At 42.7% G+C, this 27,790-nt stretch overlaps 1 protein-coding gene across 2 annotated transcripts in view; it reads right to left on the bottom strand.

The window, feature by feature from the left end:
* Positions 1-27,386, bottom strand: part of LOC311137995 (TOX high mobility group box family member 2-like) — a 142,639-nt gene extending 115,253 nt beyond the window's left edge. The window contains exon 1 of one of the 2 annotated variants that reach the window (XM_084172640.1): positions 26,804-27,386. In XM_084172640.1, coding sequence (XP_084028766.1) covers positions 26,804-26,908 — 105 coding nt within the window. In that variant the 5' untranslated portion in view covers positions 26,909-27,386. The remainder of the gene's footprint in view (positions 1-26,803) is intronic. The other variant, XM_084172641.1, reaches the window with a different exon arrangement.
* Positions 27,387-27,790: the final 404 nt, after the last annotated feature.

Here is a 27,790-nt window from a genome sequence, read left to right as displayed (position 1 = left end):
GTGACATTACCAGGCCAGGGGTTGACAGATATTGTATAGCTTCTCTGAGAAGCTCAGTACAGATTCAACAGTACTACTGTTAGTTTGTGTAGGCTACTCTGTAGTAGGAAATGCCCTCTCAGCCCCTGTATGCCAGCAGTCATTACCACATCTTCAAACAGAGCCGCATCAGTAAATTTCATCCCCCTAAATGCACTGTGTTCTGAGAGCAGTTCCAGATCAGTTTCTCTCTCTCTCAGGCTTCACACAGAAGCTACATTAAAATGCACTTTAAAGGACTTCCCTTTCAACTTTCCCACCACCAAGAGAAGCCCAGAGAAATGCTTTTCGGAGAAAGTGAGCCATGTTGCTAAGTAAACCCAACGATACTGTGTTTCATGTGTCTATTTGTATTTGCTACACAGCACTGAGTGTTTTATGTGAAGATACGTTTGTCTACATTGATTTTGAGATGGAGCTAGCTATGGTTGTATTATTTTGTTCTACTATGTATTGTAGTAGAGTAGATGGCATGGCTAAATACAACATGCAAAGCTTTTTTTATAATAATAAGAGATCTCTATCTTTAAGTTAAAAACTGTGTTATCAAATGAACAGAAATGCAGAATGGTTTCCTCTTTCAAACGCTAATAGTTATCATCCTCATTTCCTCACTCAGTGAATTATCACAGCCTCTTCTTTAGTAACTTCCTCTAAAATATGAAAGCAATAACTACTACTGTATACTTCAGCTTAGGGCTCGTGGGCTTTTCTGTTTGAGCTATTCAAACCCCTACTTTAATGTATGTTCCAGGGCCCGGGTTCAAATCTCTGCCATTATCGTAGCCCTACACACTACACGCATTCAGTCTTTGTGTGAGCATTTTTGGCGAGGCAGATATTTTTTTGGGCTGAAACGAATCCTATGCTTATTGAGATGTGAGGTTGTCTTCAGCATAGAAGGCAACCACATGAAACCATCACGGCACACACTCTATGCCCCAAAGGATTGTTGGCATGGGAGCTTGCCCATTCGCTCTATCAGCACAGCTCCATTGAGGGACAACAAGGAACAGTGTAGTTCCACTGATACACAGCTTTTGATTCACTTAGCAGGCTTTGCCATATGGATGTTGGATTACGACTTGCCTATGACTCTCGCTAACACAGAGAATGGCTCCCCAATTAAGCTGTATGTTAACTGCAGTGCTGAAGCAATTTTTTCTTCTAATTAACAATAAAACAGAAGCGTATTAGTTAACAGCTCCAAAAAGATAAGCAAACAAGCACTGCCTTAATTGGAATTGTGGGAAATTGCCGATGCACCATGGATTAAAAGATATTCTGAAAATTAGCGAAAAAGGAGAGTCAACCAATTATTTGTTACACCCTCAACATTCATTTAGCCTACTCCTTGGGTTCGGTTCAATATGTGTTTTGCAGAGAGCTATAGCTTAATGATGGAATTACTCTGCCTGATGTATATCCCATGTACTCTCTGAGGATTTAATCCCTCAGCACATCGAGGAGTCGTATTTTCTCTGCCGACAACTCAGTGACTAACACTAAAATATCACTGGAGGAGTATAAGTTGATTTGACAGGACATGTACAAAGAAAAGCTATTATTGCTGTATGCCGGGCGATTCAGATAGAATGGCTCGACTTGATCAATTTGCAGATCGTATAGAGGGCACGACAAAGCCTATTGCCCTGGGGCCAAGCTTCCTGCCATCCAGGAACTCTATACTAGGCGGTGTCAGAGGAAGGCCCTAAGAATTGTCAAAGACTCCAGCCACCCTAGTCATAGACTGTTCTTTCTGCTACCGCACGGCAAGCGGTACCGGAGCGCCAAGTCTAGGTACAAAAGGCTTCTTAACAGCTTCTACCCCCAAACCATAAGACTCCTGAACAGCTAATCATGGCTACCCGGACTATTTGCATTGCCTCTTTTACGCTGCTGCTACTCTGTTTATTATCTATGCATAGTCACTTTAACTCTACCCACATGTACATATTACCTCAATTACCTCGACTAACCTGTGCCCCCGCACATTGACTCTGTACCGGTAACCCTTGTATATAGCCTCCCTACTGTTCTTTTATTTTACTGCTGCTCTTTAATTAATTTTTTACTTAACACTTTTTTTTTTTTTCTTAAAACTGCATTGTTGGTTAAGGGCTTGTAAGTAAGCATTTCACTGTAAGGTCTACACCGGTTGTATTCGGCGCATGTGGCAAATCAAATTGGATTTGATTTGATTTGATCCGAGGTGATTTTAATATGTTTCTTCTGCAAAAACACACATCTCACACGTTTGTGAATATGAATCTACGGGGGCCTCTCGGTTCCTTTTAATGCCATTCTGAGGCCATTTTCATGCCACAAAGTGCCTTGTATTGCGGGTGCTATTTTGGTCACTTTAAATGATAAAAAAACCTGAACTGAAATTGTAAAGAGGCTCTGGGATCAAAATAGCCACAAAACCACAAGGAAATCTTTTAACATAAATCTGAAGCAATGTTTTTGTTAGCTTTAAGCTCAGATCAAATAAAGAAAAGATGCCATTGCCCTTTCTAAAAGCACATACTGTATATCCCGAATGTCAATTTAAATATGTCTGTTTTAATTCTGGAAGGGCTCCATCTTACACTTGCAGTTAATGAGTTTTGCACTGGTGTTAATGCAGTATATTGCCTGCAGTATATTGCACTTGCTTGTGGTTTATACCGACCGTATAGTTGTACCTTTCTATAGTTGCACTATGCTCCCCTCTTAAAACTCCTTAGGTCTATCTGAGAACATGGTTGAGTTCCAGACACTATAGATATGGCCATAGTGTTCTTGCTAAGCGAGGGCTATACTTTGAGCCAGAGAGGCACCCTGTAATCATGAGTGACCGAGTTAGCTTTTTGTCATCCAGTTCATCATTACTTTGAAATTACGTGGTCCAAGTGGCCATTTTGGGACATTTATTAGCATGCTGCATGAACTACTTTGTTAGCAGAGGGAGCTAACTGCATTATGTTAGCACTGACAGCTAGACTAACTGTATATTGCATGGCAAAATATAAAGTTAAGTACTCCATTTACAGTTTATAACTCAACCACACATCAATAATAGAAGAAAAAAAAAGAAAAACAATTATTACAGTAAATCCATGCTTCAAAAGTTGCATACCTCTGAAATGTCAAAGGGGAGGCTGCGGAGAATAACTCATCTTGAAACTCATTTAAAGTGCACAATGCAAGCTGTATTACAAATATTCAACTGCCTTTTCCCTTAAGGTACAGTATTTTAACAGCATAGTATTTGAAGTGAGGAGAAAATAGTAGCATGTTGGCGCGTGGCCAAACCCATTTAATGACATTCCAAATGCACACAAGCTCAACTACATACCAACTAACCTATGCTGTACTTCTCTTCATGTCAATAACGTCCTTGACTTTTTGTGAGTAATTGAAATAATTCACTGACTCCCACAGTTATGCATAACAGCAAAAAGTGAACAGGAGAAACAAACAAGTCGTCGATCGGAGTCCAATAGAGCAGTTTTAGCCAATTTGTAACTTCATCAGAATGTTCTGATTAGCTTCCTTTGAACTCAATTAAAATAATATTAAAGCGTCATGGGCGGACTTAGTGATTTGGCCAGTCCATAGAAATGTATTACCTTTTAATGTGCCATGAACACAACCAGCCATGATGTTTTCATCTGATTGTCAAACAAATCACTATAAAAAGTAGGTTACCTTCACATGTTCATCCAAAATATTTCCAGCATCCAAACAGTGCACTGTGCACCTGCCAACTTTCCTTTAATTCGCAAGTGGCTGAAACTATCTCAAAAAGCATCAGAGCGAGCGAAACAACTCCCCTCTGTCTTAGAAAAGTCTAAAACGCAACATGTAAAGTGTTGGTCCCATGTTTCATGAGTTGACATAAAGAATCCCAGAAATGTTCCATGCGCACAAAAAGCTTATTTCTCTCAAATGTTGGGCACAAATTTGCTTACATCCCTGTTAGTGAGCATTTCTCCTTTGCCAAGATAATCCATCCACCTGACAGGTGTGGCATATCAAGAAGCTGATTAAACAGCATGATCATTACACACATGCACCTTGTGCTGGGGACAATAAAAGGCCACTAAAATGTGCAGTTTTGTCACATAACACAATGCCACAGATGTCTCAAGTTTTGAGGGAGCGTGCAATTGCCATGCTGACTGCAGGAATGTCCACCAGAGCTGTTGACAGAGAATTGAATGTTAATTTCTCTACCATAAGCTGCCTCCAACGTCGTTTTAGAGAAATTGGCAGTACGTCCAAACGGCCTCACAACCGCAGATCACGTGTAACCATGCCAGCCCAGGACCTCCACATCCCTCTGCTTCACCTGCGGGATCGTCTGAGACCAGCCACCCCGGACAGCTGAAGAAACTGTGAGTTTGCACAACCAAATAATTTCTGCACAAACTGTCAGAGACCGTCTCATGGAAGCTCATCTGCATGCTCTTTGTCCACACCAAGGTCTTGACCTGACTGCAGTTCGGCGTCATAACCGACTTCAGTGGGCAAATGCTCGCCTTCGATGGCCAATGGCACGCTGGAGCAAATGGCGTCGTGGTTATGGTATGGGCAGCCATAAGCTACGAACAATGAACACAATTGCATTTTATCGATAGCAATTTGAAGGCACAGAGATACCGTGACAAGATCCTGAGGCCCATTATTGTGCCATTCATCTGCCACCATCACCTCATGTTTCAGCATGATAATGCACGGCCCAATGTCGCAAGGATCTGTACACAATTCCTGGAATCTGAAAATGTCCCAGTTCTTCCATGGCCTGCATACTCACCAGACATGTCACCCATTGAGCATGTTTGGGATGCTCTGGATCGACGTGTACGACAGTGTGTTCCAGTTCCCGCCAATTTCCAGCAAATTCGCACAGCCATTGAAGAGGAGCGGGACAACATTCCACAGGCCACAATCAACAGCCTGATCAACTCTATGCGAAGGAGATGTGTCCGGCTCCATGAGGCAAATGGTTGTTTCTGATTCACGCCCCTACCTGTTTTTAGGGTACCTGTATTCCCAGTCATGTGAAATCCATAGATTAGTGCCTCATTAATTTATTTAAATTGACTGATTTCCTTATACGAACTGTAACTCAGTAAAAGCTTAGAAAATGTTCCATGTTGCGTTTATATTTTTGTTCAGTGTACAGTACCATTCAAGGGTTTTTCTTTATTTTTACTATTTTCTACATTGTAGAACAATAGTGAAGACATCAAAACTATGAAATAACACATATGGAATCATGTAGTAACCAAAAAAGTGTTAAACAAATCAAAAAATATTTTATATTTGAGACTCATCAAATAGCCACCCTTTGCCTTGATGAGAGCTTTGCACACTCTTGGCATTCTCTCAACCAGCTTCACCTGGAATGCTTTTACAACAGTCTTGAAGGAGTTCCCACATATGCTGAGCACTTGTTGGTTGCTTTTCCTTCACTCTCCCGCCCATCTCATCCCAAACCATCTCAATTGGGTTGAGGTCAGGGGTGTTTTGTGGAGGCCAGGTCATCTGATACAGCACTCCATCACTCTCCTTCTTGGTAAAATAGCCCTTACACAGCCTGGAGGTGTGTTGGGTCATTGTCCTGTTGAAACAAATGATAGTCCCACTAAGCCCAAACCAGATGGGATGGCGTATCACTGCAGAATGCTGTGGTAGCCATGCTGGTTAAGTGTGCCTTGAATTCTAAATAAATCACAGACAGTGTCACCAGCAAAGCACCCCCACACCATAACACCTCCTCCTTCATGCTTAATGGTGGGAACTACAGATGCAGAGATAATTTGTTCACCCACACCGCGTCTCACAAAGACACGGCGGTTGGAACCAGAAATCTCAAATTTGGACTCCAGACCAAAGGACACTGGTCTCATGTCCATTGCTCGTGTTTGTTGGACCAAGAAGGTCTCTTCTTCTTATTGGTGTCCTTTAGTAGTGGTTTCTTTGCAGCAATTTGACCAATAAGGCCTGATTCACACAGTCCCCTCTGAAAAGTTGATGTTGAGATGTGTCTGTGACTTGAACTCTGTGAAGCATTTATTTGGGCTGCAATTTCTGAGGCTGGTAACTCTAATGAACTGATCCTCTGCAGCAGAGGTAACTCTGGGTTTTCCATTCCTGTGGCGGTCCTCATGAGAGCCAGTTTCATTATAGTGCTTCATGGTTTTTGCGACTGCACTTGAAGAAACTTTCAAAGTTCTTGAAATGTTCCGTATTGACTGACCTGAAATATATGTATGGAAATAAATGATTGATCTATTATGAATTATTATTCGGCTGTATGGATTTATTTACTTTGTGGCCTCATTGACATGGGCACATTGGCCAGGCAAAACCTTCCTCCCTCCCCATTTCCTCTGGAACTTTGAAGCTTCCTGCAGATTCTGCTAATGCCAGACCAACATGCTGAAGCAAGACTGAATGAGAGCGATGAGCTGACAATCCCACGACAGCGGGTTGTTTGTCGGGGAGTTGGGGGGCCTTGAGCGGAGCATGGGGGGGGGGCCTCAAACGTAAAAAACTATTGGAAAACAATTTTTACTAGTATTCTAGTAGGGTTTACTAGGATTTACATGCGACTATATATAAACATTATTAAAAAAGTATATTTTTGCAACATGGCCTCACAATTTCCGATATGGCATGGCAAAATAAAAAGTTAAGAACTCCATTTACAGTTTATAACTCAACCACACATCAATAATAGAAAGAAAAGTAAAAAATAGATTACAGCAAATCCATGCTTCAAAAGCTGCATACCTCTGAAATGTCAAAGGGGAGGCCGCGGAGGATAACTCATCTTGAAACTCATTTAAAGTGCACAATGCAAGCTGTATTACAAATATTCAACTGCCTTTTCCCTTAAGGTACAGTATTTTAACAGCATAGTATTTGAAGTGAGGAGAAAATAGTAGCATGTTGGCGCGTGGCCAAACCCATTTAATGACATTCCAAATGCACACAAGCTCAACTACATACCAACTAACCTATGCTGTACTTCTCTTCATAACAATAACGTCCTTGACTTTTTGTGAGTAATTGAAATATTTCACTGACTCCCACAGTTATGCATAACAGCAAAATGTGAACAGCAGAAACTAACAAGTCATCGATCGGAGTCCAATAGAGCAGTTTTAGCCAATTTCTAACATCATTAGAATGTTCAGATTAGCTTCCTTTGAACTCAATTAACATAATATTAAAGTGTCGTACCTGGGAACAGACATTGCCTGCCAAAAACCCGCCTGATTAAGAGAGGCTGGTGTCAGCGAAAGCTTGTCGAAAAACTGACAAAAGGTTACTGCTATTTCATTCACTACAGTTTGTACAGAGTGGGGCCCATATCCAAAAAAGCAAACATTTCAATTGATTCTCATCTGAGTCCTTGGGTTCTATCAGAGAAGATTTCAGGTGGGGGGAAACTACAGCTTAAGGAGCCAGGATGTAAATTGTTAGACAGCCGAGCAGTGAAAGAAATTACTGTAATCACTCACATCACTCACACTGACCCCTTGACAGATACAAAACAGCCTACATTCACTAGTCAAAACGTTCCTCTCAGTGCTTCATCTGCCAGTGCCAGTGCATTCATCATTTCCATCGTTACTGAGCCATAAAGTGGGATAAGACTTTTGATTGATCTGATCTCACTGATGAAACATCAAAGGAATGTTTAAATGAGCGTACTGGCAAAGCATTAATAGTCCCTCCAACTATTCTTAACTGCCAAGTCAAACTGTAACCTCAGAGTCCCTCCCTTCTACAAATAGGCAATTACAGCAGCGCAGGGCATATAACATGCACTGGCAGATGAGCGGACGGCAATGTGCGCCTCAGCATCGGTTCCTGAGGCAATTGAAGTATCCGGCATAATATCAGTGACCCTCGAGCCGTTTTCACACTGACTCATATTTGAATGGGGTGTAATTATTTCCTGCGAGCAAGGGGGTGCAAAGAAAGCAAGACACTGAATTTACTTAGCCAATCTTCGTAATTGATTCTTGGTAAAGTCCTGAGGAAAAGTAGGCTTACAGATACAGTTGAAGAAGGAAGTTTACATACACCTTAGCCAAATACATTTCAACTCAGTTTTTCACAATTCCTGACATTTAATCCTAGTAAAAATTCCCTGTCTTAGGTCAGGTAGGATCACCACTTTATTTTAAGAATGTGAAATGTCAGAATAATAGTAGAGAGAATGATTTATTTCAGCTTTTATTTCTTTCATCACATTCCCAGTGGGTCAGAAGTTTACATACACTCAATTAGTATTTGGTAGCATTGCCTTTAAATTGTTTAACTTGGGTCAAACGTTTCGGGTAGCCTTCCACAAGATTCCCACAATAAATTGGGTGAATTTTGGCCCATTCCTCCTGACAGAGCTGGTGTAACTGAGTCAGGTTTGTAGGCCTCCTTGCTCGCACACGATTTTTCAGTTCTGCCGACAAATTTTCTATAGGATTGAGGTCAGAGCTTTGAGATGGCCACTCCAATACCTTGACTTTGTTGTCCTAAAGAAATGTTGCCACAACTTTGGAAGTATGCTTGGGGTCATTGTCCATTTGGAAGACTCATTTGCGACCAAGCTTTAACTTCCTGACTGATGTCTTGAGATGTTGCTTTAATATATCCACATAATTTTCCTTCCTCATGATGCCATCTATTTTGTGAAGTGCACCAGTCCCTCCTGCAGCAAAGCACCCCCACAGCATGATGCTGCCACCCCTGTGCTTCACAGTTGGGATGGTGTTCTTCGGCTTGCAAGCAATCCCCTTTTTCTTCCAAACATAACGATGGTCATTATGGCCAAACAGTTCTATTTTTGTTTCATCAAGACCAGAGGACATTTCTCCAAAAAGTAAGATCTTTGTCTTCATGTGCAGTTGCAAACCGTAGTCTGGCTTTTTTATGGCGGTTTTGGAGCAGTGGCTTCTTCCTTGCTGAGCGGCCTTTCAGGTTATGTCGATATAGGACTCGTTTTACTGTGGATATAGATACTTTTGTACCTGTTTCCTCCAGCATCTTCACAAGGTCCTTTGCTGTTGTTCTGGGATTGATTTGCACTTTTCACACCAAAGTACGTTCATCTCTAGGAGACAGAACGCGTCTCCTTCTTGAGCGGTATGACGACTGCGTGGTCCCATGGTGTTTATACTTGCGTACTATTGTTTGTACAGATGAACGTGGTACCTTCAGGTGTTTGGAAATTGCTCCCAAGGATGATCCAGACTTGTGGATGTCTACAATTCTTTTTCTGAGGTCTTGGCTGATTTCTTTTGATTTTCCCATGATGTCAAGCAAAGAGGCACTGAGTTTGAAGGTAGGCCTTGAAATACATCCACAGGTACACCTCCAATTGACTCAAATGATGTCAATTAGCCTATCAGAAGCTTCTAAAGCCATGACATCATTTTCTGGAATCTTCCAAGCTGTTTAAAGGCACAGTCAACTTAGTGTATGTAAACTTCTGACCCACTGGAATTGTGATACAGTAAATTATAAGTGAAATAATCTGTCTGTAAACAATTGTTGGAAAAATTACTTGTATCATGCACAAAGTAGATGTCCTAACCGACTTGCCAAAACTATAGTTTGTTAACAAGACATTTGTGGAGTGGTTGAAAAATGAGTGTATGCAAACTTCCGACTTCAACTGTAGATGACACAATAAAGATGCTTTTACAGTGGGGAGAACAAGTATTTGATACACTGCCGATTTTGCAGGTTTTCCTACTTACAAAGCATGTAGAGGTCTGTAATTTTTTATCATAGGTACACTTAAACTGTGAGAGACGGAATCTAAAACAAAAATCCAGAAAATCACATTGTATGATTTTTAAGTAATTAATTTGCATTTTATTGCATGACATAAGTATTTGATACATCAGAAAAGCAGAACTTCATATTTGGAACAGAAACCATTGTTTGCAATTACAGAGATCATATGTTTCCTGTAGATCTTCACCAGGTTTGCACACACTGCAGCAGGGATTTTGGCCCACTCCTCCATACAAACCTTCTCCAGATCCTTCAGGTTTCGGGGCTGTCGCTGGGCAATATGGACTTTCAGCTCCCTCCAAAGATTTTCTATTGGGTTCAGGTCTGGAGACTGGCTAGGCCACTCCAGGACCTTGAGATGCTTCTTACAGAGCCACTCCTTAGTTGCCCTGGCTGTGTGTTTCAGGTCATTGTCATGCTGGAAGACCCAGCCACGGCCCATCTTCAATGCTCTTACTGAGGGAAGGAGGTTGTTGGCCAAGATCTCGCGATACATGGCCCCATCCATCCTCCCCTCAATACGGTGCAGTCGTCCTTTCCCCTTTGCAGAAAAGCATCCCCAAAGAATGATGTTTCCACCTCCATGCTTCACGGTTGGGATGGTGTTCTTGGGGTTGTACTTATCCTTCTTCTTCCTCCAAATACGACGAGTGGAGTTTAGACCAAAAAGCTATATTTTTGGCTCATCAGACCACATGGCCTTCTCCCATTCCTCCTCTGGATCATCCAGATGGTCATTGGCAAACTTCAGACGGGCCTGAACATGCGCTGGCTTGAGCAGGGGGACCTTGCGCGCGCTGCAGGATTTTAATCCATGACGGCGTAGTGTGTTACTAATGGTTTTCTCTGAGACTGTGGTCCCAGCTCTCTTCAGGTCATTGACCAGGTCCTGCCGTGTAGTTCTGGGCTGATCCCTCACCTTCCTCATGATCACTGATGCCCTACGAGGTGAGATCTTGCATGGAGCCCCAGACCGAGGGTGATTGACTGTCATCTTGAACTTCTTCCATTTTCTAATAATTGCGCCAACAGTTGTTGCCTTCTCACAAGCTGCTTGCCTATTGTCCTGTAGCCCATCCCAGCCTTGTGCAGGTCTACAATTTTATCCCTGATGTCCTTACACAGCTCTCTTGTCTTGGCCATTATGGAGAGGTTGGAGTCTGTTTGATTGAGTGTGCGGACAGGTGTCTTTTATACAGGTAACGAGTTCAAACAGGTGCAGTTAATACAGGTAATGAGTGGAGAACAGGAGGGCTTCTTAAAGAAAAACTAACAGGTCTGTGAGAGCCGGAATTCATACTGGTTGGTAGGTGATCAAATACTTATGTCATGCAATAAAATGCAAATTAATTACTTAAAAATCATACAATGTGATTTTCTGGATTTTTGTTTTAGATTCCGTCTCTCACAGTTGAAGTGTACCTATGATAAAAAGTACAGACCTCTACATGCTTTGTAAGTAGGAAAACCTGCAAAATCGGCAGTGTATCAAATACTTGTTCTCCCCACGGTATATAAGCACATTTACAAAGTGTTTTGGAAGGGCAAAAATCCAGTTCTGACGGCCAACCTTTAGTGACTGCATTATGAACTGCTACCCACACGCACATACAATCTGTCAGTGTGCAATTCTCAGAGAGCAGAGCCAAATGTCAATGCCTTTGTTTAAAAGATGAAGTGAAACCAGCGACGAGAGAGCAATGCCCTTGTTAGCCTTTTGAACACACTCCATCTCGGCTAAACTGGCACATCACATTCCAATCAGCAAGAATAGGGTACAAAAAGCAGGAGAAATATCAATATAGCATTTCTGGGAGGGACAAAGTAATGAAGACAGTAAAGTTTCAACAAACCAAAATATGCAAGTTACGCTTTAACTGAGCCTGTCTGAAGGAACAGTAGCCCTCTGAGTGATACATTGATAGGCAGGAAAACCATACACTTGGCACACACTAGACATGGAGACGTGGCAGAGGACCAAACCGATGTGGCCCCTGGCTTATTGAGCAGTCTTAAGTCACAGCATGGGAAAGCATTAGTGGAAGAGTGGAGCCCCAACACAGTGACATTAGCAATACATCTCATTGTTCCTTATTGATAAAAAAAAGAAGTTGCAATTTAAACTTGAGATGGAGATCACAAGACACGTGGCATCATTATAATGTATTTGAAATGCCTGACTACTACTAGAGGGCTTAGAGAACTATTAGAAGCATTTACAGAGTCAAAAACATGAGAAACGAATCTTTATGACAATGGACTGTACTATTGGTTGTGCCTTATACAGAACTATCCTTCATCAGGAAAGCTTCATTCACAGTATATATAGCTTCTCATAGAGTCAAGGAGAAGGGTTACCTACATAAACATATACAGTATTGTGTTCATATGTTCGGCCTTGACTTGCGTGCCATCACTAAATGAACACATACAGGCCAACTGTACCTCTTTTGTTTACTTGAGGTTCACCTCATCTCACTCTTGGTGCACCATCAATGATAACATGCCACTGTAGCCCTGTGAACATTTCAATCAGGAAGACTACTGCACTTAGAACATTTTCTGTGTCCTTCTCAAGTATCGTATACCATCAGAACATTCTCTGTGTTGTTCTCTTCCTGGAAGAGAAAGGTGCTTTGTAAAAAGCCATGGCTGAGTTTCATTCTAGGAAGATGTGTCCTTCCATCCACCCTCGTTAACTCCCCTTTATGGATCTGACACAACTGGGTAGATATTAGCAATAGCTCCAACTGGTTTCCGCCATATTGCTTTGACCTATCTTCCAGGAATGAGACGCAGCCCAATCACGCCTCATTACCTGGCCGGTGTGGAGTGGATGCTGGCCGTGCGAGTGGGGGGGTGGGACGGGGAGAAGGGGGTAGGATTCTGGAAGGGTGTGTGTACTCAGCCAGGCCTAAAGGCACTTAGTAAAGCCGGCCCTGAGCCAGCCATCTCCACTGTGTGTTTGCACAGGACATGCCACAGGAAGCTAAGACAACTGTTCGTGTTTGCCCAGCCTCGCCGACCCACTCTTAATACACCCGACAGCTGCATTTTTCCACTCCGCCGACAGTTTGTTTATCGCTTTTCTACACATTTATCCTATGGAATCTGGGATCACTGGAATCGCTCAGACTATCCAAGAAAAGGCACATTGATATTGGAAGAAGTGAGTGTGGTGAGATGTTAAAAAGAGCACAAACTGTGGCCTCCTCTTGCAAAGAGAGGTATACAGTAACACAACAAAAATGTTTGGAGAGAAATCTGGTCAGTATCAGCTGTTGCTTGTAGCCTACCTGCTCATAAAATCCCACCCTAGAGGGAGATTGGTTTGGTCTTATAAGAGCAGATAACACTTGTCGAGTTTGCGGCAAATTCTTGTCTCATCGTTTGGCCCTGGAATTGGGCTGTGTCCCAAATGGTACCCTATTTTTTATTTAGGGCACTACTTTTGACCAGAGCCCATAGTGCACTATATAGGAAATAGGGTGCCATTTGGGATGCAGCCTTTGTCGGAGGCCTCACTCTCTTATCACCAGACTGAACTAATAACTACTTTAGCTCCGTCACTCTGAAACGTCCCGATAATCACCACAGATACAGTATCAGCCACGTCCAGACCGTGTCAAACTTTCCACACTACGACCTGTCAAGTCTCCATGAAATGTTTTTCCCCCTTCTTCCCTCTCTTTCGTTGTTTCATTTCCTGCCTGTAGCAAGCAATCACCAATCACCAACCACCAACCATTCTACCTTTCAGAAAATGCAACTATGAGACTATAGGCGAGGCATGTATTCTTCCTGTTCTGGAACGTTGTTATGCGAAATAGGTTGGAATGCAGAGGTGTACGCTGAGTGGTGTCAGAGTGCTGACAAGCACTGTCTGGAACAGTGTATACTAATGTGTTCCTATGTTAATCTGGCTGTGTCTTGAATAAAGCGTCTTAATTGCATTCTAGGACAGTTGAGAAATCCGAGGCAGTGTCAGTGAAATAGGTCAACACCTCACACATACACAGTATATGCATTCCCTGTTATATTACAATGGTCTATGGTTGGATTGTTGTTGAAAAACCAACTAAGTAAAGATATCAAGATATTGAGATATCATTATGTTTATGATGCAGGTTACATGAACGTTGCATGGACGTTGCATCTGCCCGAGCAAACATAACGAGAGGTTAACACTGTGACCAAAAGTCAAAAATAAATGAAAACGCAAGTGTGTGGATGATGTCAAATGTCACTGACAACAATTGTTCCTTTGGTGCAACACGTATATTTCCACATTTCATACGTTAATTGTCAGTGCTGTTCTATAGGGTTTCGGGGCGGATATCCATATTTTTTGCCATAAAACTGAGAGAGCTTTCAAACCTTGTTAAAGAAAGGTTTGTGTTCTCGAAAGGTAGGTAGGTATGCTAAAAGCAAAGGGCTGAACCTGTGAATGTCTCTTGCTGTGAAACGCTGTCAATTCAACTTGAGTGAGAAAATGGTTAAGTCGCACAGAGCAGATTCTCTCCCCTTGCTCACTCACTTTTTTCTGTCTCCTTCTTTTAGTCAGATCCATCAATCAGCATTTCATGCAGTTTGGGTTTGAACTAGAGGTCTTCACAGGTCCAAAACGTTGGACCCGTTCCAAAATGGACCTGGGGCTTTCCCACCCGGATCCAATATGAATAAATATCTGTTTTAAATATAGAGACCCAACAAACAGACCCGAGGACAACTAGACCCGTTCCTTATAGACCTGGTCGAATCCAGACCCGGTCCGATCCGAGTGAGAAAATAAGCTACTAAATTTACCGGAGCTGCTGATAAAGCGTGAAAGGAGGGCGAGAGGTACCGCTCTAGCAGGTGGGGGAGGGGCCGTACTGTGAGCGAGTGGCATGGAGAGTAGGAAGGACAGAGGGAGAGACAGCAACCAACCAAGCCAACTCGCGCTATAGTAGACTAATAGCTGCCATAGCTAGGTTATTTATCATCAAATATGATTACGTAGTATCTGTCATGGACTGCATCAAACCAAGAGAAGCTAGTTAGCTAGGCTAACTGAGGCTGCAGTGCATGTGCTTTCTCATCCTACAGTTACAAATAACATAATATAAAGTAGCAGCCTGCCTACCTGTTGGCTCTTGGTCGTTGTAGCCTACCCTTCTCCTTTTAACTTTTTATTCTGTCACTTTAATTCTATCTTCCATTGATTAGATACACAGAAGGTTGGTGGCACCTTAATTAGGGAGGACGGGCTCGTGGTAATGGCTAGAGCAGAATAAGTGGAATGGTATCAAATTCATCAAACACATGGTTTCCATGTGTTTGATGCCATTCCATTCGCTCTGTTCCAGACATTATTATGAGCCGTCCTCCCCTCAGCAGCCTCCTGTGAATAGATATCTCCTAACTTTTGCCACACGCGGAGCGAGGCCCTATGACTGTAGCCTATTGCCGCTTTGATGACTGATGATTGGCCAACAACAAGCTAAAACGCGCCACTCTGGTGAAAAGCAAGACCAGCAGCATTATTTATAACATTTATCTCTTTCTCTCTACTGCAGCAGTCGCGTTCGGATCTGTACGGGCCCTTCCGGACAAGTCAGTTAAAACTACACATACCCGAGAAATGTGACAATCATATCAGATCCGATCCAGACATTATTTAGAAATTTGGATCCGGACCCACTGTGGATCCGTGAAGACCTCTAGTTTGAACCACACCAAGTGCACTAAAACAATAAACATTTGTCTTTCAAGTCACTATCTGTGCTGGAACACAGAGGGAGCACGAAGTACATGTGGATGAAGGGGGGTGGTCTGGCAGGGGTCTTATCCCCATCTGTAAGTTCGCAAATGTTGCATTTTTCATACACCTGAAACAGCTTTTTCCTGAAATCTAGAGCCATAATCATTATGCCTAATTCTATGTCCATTTTATTCTGCATAGGTTATCTAACCATACCTCTTTACCTGTTCAATTGTCTTATTTTTTGTTTCGCGCTGTTGGCGGTGAACAATTTCATGTGTTTGAAGGTAGAACTCTGCCTACCTGGCAGAGCCAGAGCAAATAAAGTCCACCTATAAGCCTACCGCTGGCCAATCAGATAGCTCAGATCCCTGTGTATGCACAGTTTTTAATGTAGAGGAATATTTCACATTCTCTGGTCTTAGGAGTAACAACATGAATTGGTGCATGAGGCAGAAATAATGCAGTGCGACTTAAGTGTCCCCATTTCTCAGCAGAGGGAAGGAGAGCGAAGGGATGGTGAGTTAGGTGAGAGGCAACCTCACCGCTGCTCCCTCCCCTCAGTCTGACCATCAGATGCAGGCCATCAGTCCAGTAAAATATGCTCACTTAGCTGTGCCTCACAAGTAATACAAAAAATGATATATTACCAGTGTGATCATATACATACAGTGTCTTCAGAAAGTATTCATACCTCTTGACTTATTCCACATTTTGTTCTGTTGTGTTTGTTGTGTTCTCACCCATCTACACACAATAATACCACATAATAACAAAGTGAAAACATGATTTAGGAAATTTTTGGGGAAATGAAATACAGAAATATCTAATTTACGTAAGTATTCACACCCCCCTGAGTCAATACTTTGTAGAATCACCTTTGGCAGCGATTACAGCTGTGAATTTTTCTGGGTAAGTCTCTAAGAGCTTTGCACACCTGGATTGTACAACATTTGTATATTATTATTTTCAAAAATCTTCAAGCTCTGTCAAATATTCAGGTCTTTCCATAGATTTTCAATCAGATTTAAGTCAAAACTGTAACTTGGCCACTCAGGAACATTCCCTGTCTTCTTGGTAAGCAACTCCAGTGTAGATCTGGCCTTGTGTTGTAGGTTATTGACCTGCTGAAAGGTGAATTCCTCTCCCAGTGTCTGGTGTAAAGCAGACTGAAGCAGGTTTTCTTCTAGGATTTAGCCTGTGCATAGCTCCATTCCGTTTCTGTTTTACCGATTATAAGCATACCCACAACATGATGCAGCCACCACTATGCTTGAAAATATGGAGAGTGGTACTCAGTAATGAATGTGTTGTATTGGATTTGCCCCAAACATAACACTTTGTATTCAGGACAAAACGTTAATTGCTTTGTCCATTTTTTTGCAGTATTACTTTAGTGCCTTGTTGCAAAGTAGTAGAATGGCGCCGGAGGGTATGGCTGCCATTTTATGGACTCTTAACCAACCGTGCTATTTTGTTAGTTTTTTCGCATTGTTTGTAACTTATTTTGTACAAAATGTTGCTGCTACCGTCTCTTGTGACCGAAAAGAGCTTCTGGACATCAGAACAGCGATTACTCACCTTGAACTGGACAAATAATTGTTCTTTAATGAGTCGGACGAGAGGGATTTGCTCCAGACACCGACAGGGCCCTAAACCCCGTCATTCGCAGTAGAAAGAAAATAAGATATCGCGGAAGGAGATCGGGGTGCCTGGTAAGGAGCCGGCGACGAGTGGCTAATCTGCCTTTGTCATCGATACTATTGGCCAACGTACAATCGCTTGATAATAAAGTGGACGAACTAGAAGCATGTATATCCTACCAACGGGACATAAAAACGGTAATATCTTATGTTTCACAGAGTCGTGGCTGAACGACGACATGAATAACATACAGCTGGGGGGTTATACACTGTATCGGCAGGATAGAACAGGAGCCTTTGGTAAGGCAAGGGGTGGCGATTTATGTATATTTGTAAACAACAGCTGGTGCATGATATCTAAGGAAACTCAAGGTTTTGCTCGCCTGAGGTAGAGTATCTCATGATAAGCTGTAGACCACACTATCTATATTCTTCGTGGCTGTCTATTTACCACCACAAACCGATACTGGCACTAAGACCACACTCAATTAACTGTATAGCACGACTCCAACACCATCATTAAGTTTGCCGATGATCACCGACCACGACGAGACAGCCTATAGGGAGGAGGTCAGAGACCTGGCCGTGTGGTGCCAGGATTACAACATCTCTCTCAATGTGATCAAGACAAAGGAGATGATTGTGGACTACAGGAAAAATAAGAGGACCGAGCACGCCCCCATTCTCATCGACGGGGCTGTAGTGGAACAGGTTGAGAGCTTCAAGTTCCTTGGTGTCCACCAACAAACTAACATGGTCCAAGCACACCGAGACAGTCGTGAAGAGGGCACGACAAAGCCTATTCCCCCTAAGGAGACTGAAAAGATTTGCATGGGTCCTCAGGTCCTCAAAAGGTTCTACAGCTGCACCATCGAGAGCATTCTGACTGGTTGCATCACCGCCTGGTATGGCAACTGCTCGGCCTCCGACCGCAAGGCACTACAGAGGGTAGTGCGTACGGCCCAGTACATCACTGACGCCAAGCTTCCTGCCATCCAGGATCTGTCAGAGGAAGGCCCTAAAAATTGTCAAAGACTCCAGCCACCCTAGTCATAGACTGTTCTCTCTGCTACAGCACAGCAAGCGGTACCGGAGAGCTTCTAACCCCAAGCCATAAGACTCCTGAACATCTAATCAAATGGCTACCCAGACTATTTGCATTGCTATTGTTATTTGCCTCGCTATTGTTATTTTACTGCTGCTCTTTAATTATTTGTTACTTTTATTTATTTATTAAAATTTTATTTTTTACAAAAATTATTTCTTAAAATTGCATTGTTGGTTAAGGGCTTGTAAGTAAGCATTTCACTGTAAGGTCTACACCTGTTGTATTCGGCGCATGTGACAAATACAATTTGATTTGATTTGAAACATAGCCTACTGCACAAACCTCATTGCTACAGAACTGTTTTAATTGGTTAATGTTGTATATGCTTACTTTTTTATTTTTTTTTACCTGAACGGTAGATCTCGGCTTGCATTTTGACTCAGAAAAGGTTGGTGACCACTGGTCTGGGGGGTCTAGGCAATGACTCAAAGGTAAAAAGGCACAGGAGAGAGGAGTGCAGTGCAAACAAAGAGGCTTTTATCAAGAAAAGGCTAATTAAATCATGGCTCTTTCAGAGCTCTACAGGGTCAGACTTTAAACTTTAAACAAAAGCATGAAGTCAACAGGACTAGCCAAAAGCTAAAATGCTGCAAATCATTCCAATATAAATCCCCGATCACACTTGTAGGCGATGTCATGGCGACGTTGGCTAGCGAAGCTCATGTGTAGAAACACGTCATCGGGTCTAACCGAAAACGTGTCAGTTTGTCACTTTCACGAGGATGGATAATAACATGTTCAACTACTTTAGACATGGGCTCAAATCTAGGTTGTGCCTTTAGATTTTTTTGTTGTTGTCGAAAATTAAAAACTAAGGAAGAAATGTTCACTTCTCTCATTGACTTCTCAAACCCAAAACCTCGGCCTGGTCTGTTTGGTCTGTTTCACAAGCGTTCCCGAAAATCTTACAATCTTCCACCTCTGGGTTTAGAAACTCTGTGCTGCAGTGTTGACGGTGCCCCTGGTGGCACGGCAGTGACCAGCAGTGTTGGCGGTGCCCCTGGTGGCACGGCGGTGACCAGCAGTGTTGGCGGTGCCCCTGGTGGCACGGCGGTGACCTGCAGTGTTGGCGGTGCCCCTGGTGGCACGGCGGTGACCAGCAGTGTTGGTGGTGCCCCTGGTGGCACGGCGGTGACCAGCAGTGTTGGCGGTGCCCCTGGTGGCACGGTGGTGACCAGCAATGTTGGCGGTTCCCCTGGTGGCACGGCGGTGACCTGCAGTGTTGGCGGTGCCCCTGGTGGCACGGTGGTGACCAGCAATGTTGGCGGTTCCCCTGGTGGCACGGCGGTGACCTGCAGTGTTGGCGGTGCCCCTGGTGGCACGGCGGTGACCTGCAGTGTTGGCGGTGCCCCTGGTGGCACGGCGGTGACCAGCAGTGTTGGCGGTGCCCCTGGTGGCACGGCTGGGGACGCTGAAGCAGTGGTTGAGGTGCACTGCGGCAGCAGAGTTGGCTAGGCTTGGCCCTTCTGCACCACAGACCTGCAGTGTTGGCGGTGCCCCTGGTGGCACGGTGGTGACCAGCAATGTTGGCGGTTCCCCTGGTGGCACGGCGGTGACCTGCAGTGTTGGCGGTGCCCCTGGTGGCACGGCGGTGACCAGCAGTGTTGGTGGTGCCCCTGGTGGCACGGCGGTGACCAGCAGTGTTGGCGGTGCCCCTGGTGGCACGGTGGTGACCAGCAATGTTGGCGGTTCCCCTGGTGGCACGGCGGTGACCTGCAGTGTTGGCGGTGCCCCTGGTGGCACGGTGGTGACCAGCAATGTTGGCGGTTCCCCTGGTGGCACGGCGGTGACCTGCAGTGTTGGCGGTGCCCCTGGTGGCACGGCGGTGACCTGCAGTGTTGGCGGTGCCCCTGGTGGCACGGCGGTGACCAGCAGTGTTGGCGGTGCCCCTGGTGGCACGGCTGGGGACGCTGAAGCAGTGGTTGAGGTGCACTGCGGCAGCAGAGTTGGCTAGGCTTGGCCCTTCTGCACCACAGATTCACATTGATTCCTTAAGAACTTTTATGCCTTAGGAGTTTAGTACAACTGCCACACTGGTATATAGTATCATAACCCTAAATATGCTTATCTGCATCTCTGCTAAAATCTGGGTAAAAGATTGAAAGGAATGTGAATCTTATTCAGTACATTTAGTAATTGCTTACTTTGCCTGGCCCAGTCAGTGTGCCCCCTCCGCAAAATAGCGCTGACAGATCCTCAAATAAATAATGATGTTAAAGTTTAGTCATTCATTTAACATCTGAATATGTTTTAAACAGAACAAATCTGAGGGGGCACATGCCCTTGTGCCCCTATACACACCCACCCACCCAAATTATTCTCCCCTCACCCCTCTCCCCTCAAAACCCCTCGCCCTCTCCACCCCCCAACCAAACAAGAACCTGAATATAAAGCGGCTATGGAGAGAGAGAGAGAGAGAGAGAAAGAGAGAGCAAGAGGAAGAGAGCAAAAACGAGAGAACATTAGAGAGAGGGACAGAAAGAGAGAGAGAACGAGAGAGGGAGAGCAAGGGAGGTGCTACTGGGGATCCCACTGTTTCCTGAGGGGTATTGTTTTAAGTGCCCTGGTACAACACACAAGCACCCTCCCCCAACATCAAGAACAGGAGAGCTTTCGATCAAGGGGCCGGAGGTCGGCACTACACTGTGTGTGCTTCAACAGCAATGACAATAATGAGAGTTAATATGACTTTGTGAGGGGCAAGCATACAGGGGGGTCCAACACAAATCACCATGTAGACCTTTAATTTCTTCTGTCATTACAGAATGTGACTATGATTCACTTACTGTGCAGTATAGCTGTGATGATTATGCATGCAAATTATTTAAATGATCTATGCAAATGTTTCTTAATGCATTACATCTTGAATTGTAATTAATCCCGATTAATGAACAGTACACTATATGTACATAAAAAGTGGCTAAAGCTATTGATATAACAAGAGTATTATGTGGCAATCACAGTATACAGTACACTGGTATGTTTCACACAATTACCAAAAGCAAATGGGTGTGAATGTAATATGGATGCAGGTGATAAACTAAAACTATTCCATCTATTTTGAGACATTTTTTACATTAAACTTTATAAACTGTAAACGCTTCATATAGCGATGCCATGACACTAATGCTATGAGTCAGGGCTAAAGCATGGAGAACTGTGGGATTGCAGGCTGCAGCACCGTAGGCCTTGGCATTGTGTCTGTGTGGCTCTTTCTTCTACAGGTTAAACTGGAGTCCAGGCTCAATCCCTTAGGACCCGATTCTTATTTACTGCAGGCATTACTGGATCCCTTTCCTATTGTTTATAGAGCCAGCAACCTTTCACAGTAAATGGCCTAGTCACAGTCACAGCCACTGTCTGTGACTAGTAATATGCCAGGTAGGCCTATAAAAGCAGGACAGCTATCAATCAGGTTAACACTGGCACGGCATCTCTTTTTAGATGCCTTATTTTTTGCCTGTTCAAATTATGTGAAAGATATGAGAAGCACGTTGACCTAACCATCTCTCCTCCATAACTGATACTTTGCTATCATCCAAAAATATGATTAACTTGCTTAAAATGCTTTAAATGTATTTTTTATGAAACTGCTTTGATCGCAGTTCCCCGTTGCTCCTTGTTGCTATTTGTTGTTGTGTTTTGAATAAATAAGTCATACCACAACGACGAGGGGAGGCTGGCTAGAAATCATTTTCAGAGGTAATGGTGTAGGCACTGTGTGGAAGGCAATTTCAGCTCAGCTTCCCCAGAGAATGGCTCTGTACTTATCATTAACTCAGAGACGTAATCTGCTCCAGGCTACCTGATTTCTCCCCGTATCCTTTTGACATTGCCACTGCCGGCAACGTAAATAAAGAGATGCTCGGGCACATTGGAGGAATGCCTGATTAATATCAGGAAGTGGTGCCAACCAGAACATGAACGAACTGTACTGTACATCCAGCGAATGTAGCCTACTGTACGGACTACCCCCAAATGTATGTGTACTTTTTTCATTTGATACTATTTTAGTTTGAGGTGGTTTGGGTTGATTGTGACGTACGGTGGCCTGTTGGGAGTACTTCCAGTGCCAGTGGAGCTGCAGAATGATTTTTGTGTGTGCTCTTCTGCCTGGCATTCCTTCCTTTACAGTATGCATGGGTTAACGCTTTTCCAGGGAGAATAGTAATGCTTGCTCGGATTCGCCAGTCAGCAAAATGTATGAATGGGGGGGTAAAACACCCAAGACCGCTTACTTCCACTTAATTAACTTTTCTGTGTACAGAATGTGGTAATGCTAGAATAACAATTAATTTTCTATTTCCATTAAGGTCATGTTAAGGTCTTGTTACGAGAGAGAAGGGAAAAAATATGATGTTCTGTGATTAAACATGAGTAAGACCACCCCCACTGTGGTCATATTTTGGACTATTCCATCAATAATTGTTTTATGTAGATATGGGTGAAATTGGTATGTCCCAAACTAAAATAGGGGTTATGCCCTATTTGTAAAAAGCAGTTAAACGATACTCAAATAGCATTGAGTACCTTGTGGTGGCTAATTGGGAATGAGGAAGTCAGCCTTAATCAGGGCAGTTCTTACTGTGTGGACTTCAGAGTGTACACTATATATGGTGTATGGAGGAAACACTGGAAAAATTGTACACCTGAGGCTTACTCCCATTAAATCATATGCTCCATAGATCTTGCCTCGAGGCATAACACCAATTAGAAATGCATGACACACACACACACACACACACCCACACACACACACCACCATAGAGCATTACGACTAACAGAGCCACAATACCTTTGTCTGTGTACTTTTGTACACACTGTACTGTATACTTACGTAGTGCAAATATGTACAGTACACTACATCTCCGCCACCAAATTTCCAATCAAACCTATCTAGTTATATATCCAAGTCCCCTTTCTGACACATTGATGTTGGAGGAGGATCTGGAGAAAATTGGAGCAGCTAGCTAGATACAGTAATCTATCCAACTTCATTTCACAGAAGTGATTCTGCCTCGGGGTATGCACAAGTCATAATACATTTGACAAATAGTCTCTCAACGAAACATGCATTTGTGAAGAAGTAGTGTCCCTTTAGCGCTGGTATGCGCCAAGTGTATGGAGCTATACTGAACAAACAATACACCCACTCATGGAGGAGAGAGAGAGGGGGGAGAGATACAGAGAGGCTTCAAAAAGATTAAGAGAGAATCTGGGGTTAAAAGTGAGGATGACTCACGGCGAAGTGCAGTGACAATGTGTGCGTCCCAAATGGCACCCTATTCCCTATATAGTGCACTACTTTGGACCAGAGCCTTATGGGGGACCCTATGGGCCCTAGTCAAAAGTAGTGCACTATATAGGGAATAGGGTGCCATCTGAGACACAACCAATACAAGACAATGCAACTTGGAGATTTGAAAAAGGCATAGGCGCAGAGAGTTAAAATGGGAATAAATATACTCGCATTGAGAAGTAATGGATTTATCTCCTCTCTTTTTGACTCTTCACTGCTATGATGTAGATTTGGTTCTCCTTTATTTCAGTTGAATGCATTCAGTTATACAACTGACTAGGTATCCCCCTTTCCTTTCCCTTTTAAAATGTGCAATATACTATTGTTCATATTTTATTGTCTGGTTTCAGAAGGATGCTTGGGTTGTTCTAGATTGAGATTACGATAGGGTCTATTGTGGTTTTTGGTGTTTATGACCTGTACATGTATGTGCACATTGCTGCCATTTTACCTGAGGCCCCGTTTACAGTAAACCAGCAGGAATGCAAACACCTCACTTTAGCATGTTAGCATGTTAGCTAGCACAGGAAGTAGCCTACAAGCTGTTTATACTGGATGGCCTGGTTTCCATAGCCCCTTCCGGTTCAGCAGCAACACTGTAAGACATTGTATCAATCATAGTTAGGAGGGTCAATTCTTTACAATTACTGAATTTTCTGTGATAACTCACTCCCATATGGTAGTCTCATAGACAGCACACATCTACAGTTTCATAGGTGTTAAAAGATTGATCCAAATGTGAATTGTCATAAAAAATATATTAGTTTTGCCACTTAAGGTGCACTGTGACAGTGCACATATAGTATGTCACAATGTACAGTGTGGACACACGTCAATTTAGTAATGACAAAGCTATATGATGCTCTCCATGCAACCTAACCCCATCTCCTCTTACCCAACATGGCAAAATTAGTGCAAACAAGAGTTCATTGCATCATGGGGCCCAAATCATAGAAAGGCAATCCACATTCGATCTAAAAGTACTACAAGTTTATGACAGTGCAAAGTGATTAAAAACAACATACTGTTTTCATTTATTATCTAAGAAGAATAGCTATCATATACAGACTTATGCTAAGCAAACACATTTAATTTATATAATCCACTCTCTGGGAGCACGTAGCTTTGTATTTACTGACAAAATATTTACATAACTTTCACATTGACCACAGCATTGACAGGCAGCCAGATTCGATCAACTGTCAACTGGTGCTGGACATAATGGATAGCAAAATCCAGATGCCTCTGAACCATCATGGCTTCAATATAAACAAAACTTTTAATCTCTCTTAAAGTTGTGTTATTTATATAAAGAAGACTTGTGCTATAAGGTGCTTCAATATCCAACATTATATTATTAGGTAGCTTATAACTGGAGCGCATTGGGCCAAATGGAAAATTAACAAAGCAACTATTTTAATGCTTTATGCATACATTTTTCAAGGTTTGAGAAAATTGGCGTTCTGATAATGCTTTATGTTTGACTGAGGAAATCTGATAATAACAGAGCTCATAGACAAACTGTGCCAGTATTGTGAAACAATACTCATTGCCACTGCTGTCTACGTAAGACACATGCTTTTTTAAATTCAAAATATGTCGGGCTACTTATTGTGCCATTATTGTACAATCTAATTCCAAAATTAAGGCATTTAGAAACATACTCAATGGTATTTTATTACTGGTAGTTCTTTCTGTGAGCAATACACTGTCCTATAGGCTATATAGTGCGCACTAGAAATTATCAGGCTGGCATATTTTAACTGTTTGCAAAGGGAACATATAAGGAAGCGGTCGTAAGTAATGTACCCACGATCAATTCGAATCTAGACTAGAAATCAACATGAGGAAGAATGTTTGTAATATGTTCAAAATGGGGGGAAAATGTGCCTATATGAGATCGATGAGATCGATGCGGTATAGGCGATTGCGTAATATGGAACATATGGATCATGCCTTTTACCATGTGGGATGAAAATAAAGTATCATAAATGTTTGGCTTCAATTGCTTTGTTAGTTTTTTAGCTTTCCTCCACCCAGTAACTGTTGTGAGAAACTTTGCCAGCAGGTGCAATTTTTATCCCAAGGGCAATAAACTCATCAGGAAGAGTTCCCATTTCTGCTCCAATCAAATATGATTACTTGTCATGGATATCATGCATCCATATACATATAGGCTATGAATATGTGAGATAAAGGAAAATAGATGTGAAAAGGATAATAGTAGGCTAAGCGTTCACATATTGCGTTATCAGTAGCCTACCATTGGCTATAAAACATAGGCATATAGGCTAGTCTACCCTAAACATAGTGAATTCCCATTGTGTATCATGAGGGTTTCCTGATTATTTCGTATATGCGTTGCAGGTTTATTGACATTAATAGAGACACGCAATTCTGCAAATCCTTATTAACATTACCATATGTGTGCAAGCATAGCCAACTCCTATCAATTTCATGTGACACGGCGAGTTTTTACGGGGAAGCCTAACTGTGAAAAGCTAATAATGTCTGGATTATGTTTAAATGTGTTATGCTGAGTGGCTTTGGTATGAATTAGTCATTGCTACTTTTACTATGTGGAGAATGCAGTTATTACCTATTGTGTAAAATAGGTCATGAAATAAAGTAATGTTCTTCTGCAGGGGAAAACTTAGGCGTAATTTTGTCTTAATTATGAGCAGTTGAAAGTAATCCCTGAAAACTGTGCGCAATTACGTCCGTTTTCGAATACTATTTGGCTATTCGTTTGCACTGGACAGGGCAGGCACCGTACGCACCATATTTCTGCATGGGACTTTACAGCACGGCGTCTTTACCTACAATTTATATACACAGTGAAAGGGTTGGCAACTTGCTCATAGCAATACACCTTTTGAGGAAACATCTCCGAGGATATCAACTTCCAAAGAGTTACTGCGGAGCAGTAGGCTACAAAGATGCAGGAAAGTTTTGGAAAATGCATTAGTCTCAATTATGAAATGTTCTTTGAAGGCTGTATGCAATGCATATTATGAGACTATATTTCAGGTGAAGTCACATTTGTCAATATGCATGGCTGATAAATGCAGTATAGCCGCATGCAACACATTTGCGCAACTGAAAAAAATGATGTAACATCCTATCTAAATGTATAGCCTTACAAATTACTAGTTAATAGTAATTACCTTGTTGCAGTGATAATAGTCCAAAGAGGTCAGGCAACTTGAATCAGTTGGTAATGTACATGAGCCCACGCTTGAAGGGGGTGCTGGATAAAATCTCACGTCCATCTCAGGGTCCGCAAGACTGACGGCATGAAAGCAGCTCCAATGTCTGTGACTCTTTCTCTCTCTCTCTTTCTCTCTCCCTATTTCTCTCTCTCTATTGTTTGACCAAACAAAAAGAAACAGAAGGGTTGAAAGAAAAAGGGGTTGTTTCTCTCAAAACACTCTCTCCTCACAACCGCTGGTGCTCTCACTTCAACACTATCAAGCTTCTGCAATGATGCTCTATCGATAAATACATATATTTATGTTCGCTGCAGGAAAAATACTCTCAAAGTTCACTTTGAGAGAAAAATGTAGATGTTTCAGCAACTAAACATGAAACAACGTTGACTGAAATTGTTTACAACAACCCAGCATCAACGTTGCATGTAAAAGATATAGCCAAGATAGTTCTATTTTCTCCCAAAACCTTCGTCTGTTTCTATTTTCCAGTCGCGCGCTCACTCCCTGTCCGCTTTGTCATGTAGGAGTGTTTATCCATGTGTTCACTTCGAGTTATAGTTCGACTACTTATTTTCATACTGAATGCCATGCGACCCCTACCGACAACAGAGGGAATAGGGGGAGAAAAAGAGATAGAGCTAGATGAAGGGGGGGGGCGGATACAGTATCTGGCTGATTGACAACCGCTCGAGTTACACTGCGGTTCGGAGAAATCAGAGTTTATGGAGATGATGTAGCTATGAAAACAGCCAGACGATTCGGAAAGCCTACCCCACGGCCAATTTAGGGCTCTCTATAGGCTAAGTTACTATCATGGATATTGACCCCAACCTCCTTTTTGCTTCACTTTTTAGGCTAGTAATTACGCTAAATGGTAATAGGGACAAGTGCAGGCATTTTTACAACAACAACAAAAACGTAGTAAGACCTACATATTAATTG

The sequence above is a fragment of the Coregonus lavaretus genome, assembly GCF_964263955.1.
Source record: "Coregonus lavaretus genome assembly, chromosome: 12".
NCBI lineage: Eukaryota > Metazoa > Chordata > Actinopteri > Salmoniformes > Salmonidae > Coregonus > Coregonus lavaretus.
This window is presented reverse-complemented; position numbering and strand designations above follow the sequence as displayed.